Here is a 6,771-nt window from a genome sequence, read left to right on the forward strand (position 1 = left end):
TAATTTGTCATTTTTATTTCATTCAACATATCATAAGCATTTCCCCATATTAATACTGTCTTTGTAGCCATCATTTAAATGGCTGAGTAAGAAGATTTCATTGGCTTGGCCATAATTACTTAATTATATCTCTATTTCAGATGGTTAAGTGTTTTATTTTTTTCTTTTTTTCCCATGTTTTTATTTAAATTCCAATTAGTTAACATACAGTGTATTAGTTTCAGATGTAGGATTTAGTGATTTATCACAACACGTGCCATCCTTAATCCCCATCACCCATTTAATCCATCCTCCACCCCTGCCTGAGCCCCCATCCTTCCAGTAACCTAGATGGTTAGGTGTTTTAAACCATTATGAAGTACGTTATAGTGATAATTTTTATGTATATTCCCCCCTATATTTTGGATTTCTTTTCCTTAGACTAAATTCTTAAAATATTAAATACTTAACAATTCTAAAGCTCAACATATACATCCAAACTGCTTTTCAAAATGGACTAACAGTACCCCTACGCAGTAAGAGTAGTACTCCTACACAGTAGGAGAGTACCACTGCGTCTTTACCAGTGGGTACAGTTTTACACCAGGCTTTGCAGAACATGTAAACTTTGGTTCATATATTGAAATAAGACTGTACCTAAGTAAGATACTAATTAGCACTGTTTAACTCTCAACCACTAGGTGGAGCTATAAAAATACAAATATATTATAATAGTACCTATATTTCTCTCACAACACTATTTCTACAATACTATAGAAGTTTTCCTTTTAGTGATAATTTTGAAGCATAAGAGACAGAACTTTACAGTGAATTTTAAATATTCAAATTGGAATCATATTTATGAAATCTGTACATAGTACAAACTAGATTTTTCTTTTTTCTTTTGAAGTTTATTTATTTGAGAGAGAAAGAAAGCACAAGCAGGGAGGGGCAGAGAGAGGTGAGAGAGAGAATCCAGAACAGAGCTTGATGTGGGGCTCAAACCCACAAACTGTGAGATCATGACCGGAGCAAAAATCCAGAGTTAGACACTTAACGAACAGAGCCACCTGCTTATCCCAAACTAGAGTCTTCTCAAATTTTATATGTGTTCTATGTTTCTCATCTTGAGTGAGAAACATAACTGAGATAATTTATAGAAGCAAATACCTCTCAAAGAAGCCAGCAATAAAGACAGCTGTCCCAGGGAAATAGTAACATCTTAGTGGATTTTTTGAGACTATTATTTTTTAATATAAGAAGGCATTGTATTTTTATCCAGAAACAATGACAACTTTCATTAGGCAAGACCATTAGAAAAGTATTCACTTACAATGGACCTAAGACTATACCAGCTGTTGGGAGCTTATGGCCCAGGAATTCTTGAACATAGCTCTGAATCCTAGATACAACTGATATTTTACTACAGTTGCCCCTTAAACAACACAAGTTTGGATGACATGGATCCTCTTACATGTGGGTTTTTTTCAGTAAATATAGTACAGTACTGTAAATGTATTTTCTCAATAATATATTTTTTTTCTCGGGGCACCTGGGTGGCTCTCAGGTGGTTGAGCTTCCAACTTTGGCTCAGGTCATGATCTCACTGGTTCATGAGTTCAAGCCCACCTCGGGCTTGCTGCTGTCAGCACAGAGCCCATTTCGGATCCATTGTCTCCTCTCTCTCTGCCCTTCCCCCATTTGCGCTATCTCAAAAATAAACATTAAAAAAATATATATTTTATTTTCTCTAGCTTACTTTACTGTAAGAATACAGTATACAATACATATAACATACAAAATATGTGTTAATCGACTATGTTATCGGTAAAGCTTCCGGTCAATTTTATAATGTGTAAGAAAAGTTATACATAAATTTTCAACTGCATGGGTTGTCACAACCCCTAACCCCTGCGTTAAGGGTTAACTATACTTCTAAAAACAAATACTTTTCCTCTCAAAATTCTGCCCATCACCCTTACCCTAAAACATACATAATACTCACACACAGCTCTACTACCTTAAAGGATGAAATGAATTTGGAGATTATAGTTCTGTTCTTTAATATATCTGACAAAGAATAAGTAAAAAATAAGTAAGTGAAGATACATCTAGAAGTAACATTTTCACCCTGATTTTTCACCTGTGTGGAACTGGTTTTACCTCCTGCCCTCTAATAATCTTCCACCAATCTGTACAGTTACAGGCCCAAGATGTACAAGTATATATTCCTGATGCTTCATTCCTGCTTCTCCCAGGCAATTACTAATGTTCTGTTTCTTCACTATCCAAGTTTTTCTCCAATCTCCCTTTTCACCCCCAATCTCCTTAACGAGAGAAGGTACACAAAAGAAGTGAGGAACACGGAGCCAGAACTACTCTCTCCCAATTCAACTGTCTTCACAGAACCCCATATTCCTTTTTCTAGCAATTACTACTTAATTATATTTCCTTGATGTTTAGAACTCAATAATTATAAGGTTAATTATTGGATCAATAATTTTATTTATTTTTAATTTTTAAGTGTTTACTTTTTAAGAGAGAGAGACAGAAAACCACGGAGGGGCAGAGAGACAGAAATCCCAAGCAGGCTCCACGCTTTCAGAGCAGAGTCCAATGCAGGGCTCGACTCCAAACCCTGAGATCATGATCTTAGCCAAAACCGAGAGTCAGACACTTAACCAACTGAGCCATCCAAGCACCCAAATCAATAATTTTAGTTGTTTTTTTTTTAAAAAAAAATTTTTTTTTTCAACGTTTATTTATTTTTGGGACAGAGAGAGACAGAGCATGAACGGGGGAGGGGCAGAGAGAGAGAGACACAGAATCAGAAGCAGGCTCCAGGCTCTGAGCCAACAGCCCAGAGCCTGACGCGGGGCTCGAACTCACGGACCGCGAGATCGTGACCTGGCTGAAGTCGGACGCTTAACCGACTGCGCCACCCAGGCGCCCCCCAAATCAATAATTTTAAAGAAAAAGCAAAACGCTACCAAAACTAGAATTAAGGAAATATGGTATTATGAAAACAATCCAATGCCACCTCTGTCAATATGAAAAATATGTATAAAATGCTTTTGCTAAAAGCAAACACTAGCACAATTACCTTCCTCATATTACTCATACCTTTTGTTCTAAGAGTGCCCTGCGGAGGGAGACCCTCTGTTCAAGCTCTCGAAGCTCCCGATCATGTTGTGCCTCGGCTTGCATCTTGATTTTGCTCTGATATGCATTCAATAGCTCCAGTTCCTGCTGCAGCTGCATCTTTAAAACCTGGCATTCTGCTTCCTGTGCTTCATCCAAACGTAGCTGAAAGAGAGAAGGAAAACAAATATATCCAACTGTGAGCTCTCTATTCCTGACCTATGGAAAAGAGGAGGTGTGAAAGAAGACAGACTACTCTTTTGTAGGATATACAATTGTTCTCTCTCATGTCGTGGAATGAACATCTCTGAAAAAGGAAGGTCTAGTAACCTTTATCTTTAGGAAGGTAAAGCTATCATCAGCTCTTTGGAAGATGGCTAAATAACCATATTTTTCTTAAGAAAAATCTAGAATCTGATCAGGTAATATGTATGACTCTGAATGTTTTCTCTCCAATGAAAATAACTACAGCATAGGGACCAGCAAACAGCTTACTGGCCAAATCTGGGCAGCAGCTGGGTTTTTTTGCTTTCATTTTTTTATATACTCCACTAGTTAAGAATGGTTTTTACATTTGAAGTAGTTACATTTTAAATAGCTATATAAGTATCCACATAATATCCTCAATTTTGCTTCCTGGCCTACAGACTCTAAAATACCAAAAAAACATGTTTATAAAACTTATATAGAAAATATTTTACATTTCTATTCAAATGTTACCATTTGGATTCCAAATATAGTACTACTTTTTGCCCACTACCTAACAAAGCTGCTGTTCCAATCTTGATATGCTTTTTGGATAAGCTTCAACAGGCATGTGCTAAGAGGCACTGGCAGAGAGCTTGTTTAAAACTTAGTGTCTAGGGGCACCTGGGTTGCTCAGTCAATAGAGCATTCAACTCTTGACTTCGGCTCAGGTCATGAACTCACGGGTTGTGAGTTTGAGCCCCAAATCAGCATCTGTGCCCATAGCGCAGAGCCTGCTTGGGATTCTCTGTCTCTCTCTCTCTCTCTCTCTGCTCCTTCCCCACTCATGCTTGTGCTTTCTCTCTCTCAAAATAAATAATAAACTTAAAAAACAAAACAAAAAAATTTTATTTCTGGGGCACCTGGGTGGCTCAGCTGGTTAAGCCTCTGACTCTTGATTTCAGCTCAGGTTATGATCTCACACTTCCTTAGTTCCAGCTCTGAGGGGGGTGGATCTGCTGACATCTCAGAGCCTGCTTGGGATTCTCTCTCTGCCCCTCCCCAACTTGCACGTGTGCATGCGTGCGTGTGTGTGTGCGTGTGTGTGTGTGTGTGTGTGTGTGTCTGCGTGCGCATGCGCATATGTACTCTCTGACTCTCTCAAAATAAAATTTAAAAAAAGAGAAACTTCTCTGGGAAGACTTTAATTAAAAAAATTTTTTTAAAAATGTTTATCTATTTTTGAGAGAGACAGATAGACAGACTATGAGCTGGGGAGGGGCAGAGAGAATCTGAAGCAGGCTCCAGGCTCTGAGCTGTCAGCACAGAGCCTGATGCGGGGCCTAAACTGATGAACCGTGAGACCATGACCTGAGTTGAAGTCAGATGCCCAACTGACTGAGCCACCCAGGCGCCCCCTTAATGTTTGTTTATTTTTGAGAGAGACACACACAGGGCATGAATAGGGGAGAAGCAGAGAGATAGGAAGACAAAGGATCTGAAACAGGCTCCAGGCTCTGAGCTGTCAGCACAGAGCCGAAGCAGGGCTTGAACTCAGGTCAGCACAGAGCCTGATGCGGGGCTTGAACTCAGGAACAGGAATGGTAAGATCATGACCCAGGCCGAAGTCAGACACTTAACTGACTGAGCCACCCAGGCACCCCTCCCTGGAAAGATTTTAAAAATAAATAAATAAAACTTCATGTCTGAATGTATCAATAAGAATTCTGCACACTTCATGCATACTTCCAAGCAATGCTCAGAGAAGGAAGAATATGGACCATCACCATTATTTCCCAAGCTGCAGGAGAAGTATCATTTCTAACTAGTATTTTAATTGCTGGGATTTCATTGCTGGTAGAAAGAAAGGAGCACTAAATTTATTTTGTCTAAATAAAACAAACTCACAGCTTGTGTGGAGAGCATTTCATTAATGCTGTGGTCATACTGCTCAGCCAAGATGGCTAACTTCCGGGTCTGCTCCTCCTTGAGCCGTTTCAGAACAGCTTTGTGCTCGCTCTTTGGTGTAGTCTCCAGTAGGTGATTTCTTAATGCTTTGTACTGTCTGGTTTGGATTTTACAGGTATCCTGAAACTGCTTTTTTATTTGGAGTTCTTTAGACTGGGAAGAAAAAAATAGATGCATATATTTTTAACATTTGGCATTTGGTATACCTTAGGTTTTCATTAAAAGAAAGGCTACTAGGAGAAAGGGAGAAAACAAAAAGGTCAGATCGTAACGTTGCAGGTACTTTTACACTTGGCTATTGGGTCAAACCACTGGATTCTATGCATTTTTATAACAAAAGCTCTAATTTAAAACATTAAAATATCAAGAACCTCATTTATCACAGGACTTCAAGCAATAGTCATAATTTTGTTAGTAAATTTAGTGATGAGCAGGTATTAAAATTAGCTTTGATTATGGTATATATTAATGACAGAAAATCAAATTTCTTCTCATTGATTACATGTAGCAAAGTATTTTATTGGCCAGACAATATTTTATCAAATCTCTGAGGCAGAAAATAAGCATATTTACTCTCTTCCATATCTGAAACACTTTGCTTCAATTTCTTTTAATAACAACCTCAACTCTAACTACATAGTGTATGACAGATTCCACAAAAGCAGGGTATTAGTAACAGACTAATATTGCTTCATACGATTCTTTTCCTTAAGGAAATAAACTAGGTAGAAACATCCTTAGCAAAAACTTGAAAGTCAGTCAAGTTAACTAACCTTTTAAAGGTCAAACAAAAGTTATGGGATGAGGTGTTGGGGGGGGGGGGGACTGGGCCAAATGGGTGATGGGCATTAAGGAAAGCGCTTGTTGGGATGAGCACTAGGTGTTATATGTAAGCGACGAATCACTAAATTCTACTCCTGAAGTCATTATTATGCTATATGTTAACTAATTTGGATTTAAATAAAATTTTAAAATTTTAAAAATAATTAAAAAAAATAAAGTCATGGGGCAAGGGAGAGGACATCCTTTCTTGGAGTGGTAAGAGCCATGAGCTACATAAATATTTCTGAGATAAAATAATTGAGCTCCGAAACAGAGAGTTTTGGCTTTAGTTTTTGCTAATCACTGAACTCAGGTTTTAATAAGATTTAACAAGATGAGATATAATTCTGTAAAGTATACTGAGTAAGCCTGTAAATGAGAATATATTCATTTACTACACTAAGGCAGAAACTACACTTGAAATTATTTTACCTAAATATAAATACTGCTAGATATTGATTGGTTGATTCAGTGTGCAACAAATGCACGTATTACACCAAAGTAAAACACTTGTCAAGGAACTATTCACCACCCCTTGTAATACTACAACCTCAAACAGCCCTTTTCCATACTTCACACCAACTGAGGCACTATGTCATAGTCATATACTTTATTCTGTGAAGGGTCAAGAATTGTCTAGCTAGAAAGCAAAACTCTTGCTTAGTAGAGACCAAG

General features: G+C 37.9%; 1 protein-coding gene across 2 annotated transcripts in view; it reads right to left on the reverse strand.

Moving 5' to 3' along the window:
* The window catches only part of TAOK1 (TAO kinase 1), a 147,471-nt gene that overhangs the window by 15,646 nt on the left and 125,054 nt on the right, over positions 1-6,771 (reverse strand). For both annotated transcript variants that reach the window (XM_025917974.2, XM_086686421.1), the window contains 2 exons: positions 5,215-5,427; positions 3,103-3,285 (listed from right to left, as the gene is read on the reverse strand). In XM_025917974.2, coding sequence (XP_025773759.1) covers positions 3,103-3,285; positions 5,215-5,427 — 396 coding nt within the window. The remainder of the gene's footprint in view (positions 1-3,102; positions 3,286-5,214; positions 5,428-6,771) is intronic.

Source organism: Puma concolor, chromosome E1, assembly GCF_028749965.1.
Source record: "Puma concolor isolate L17-30 chromosome E1, mPumCon1.1.hap2, whole genome shotgun sequence".
NCBI lineage: Eukaryota > Metazoa > Chordata > Mammalia > Carnivora > Felidae > Puma > Puma concolor.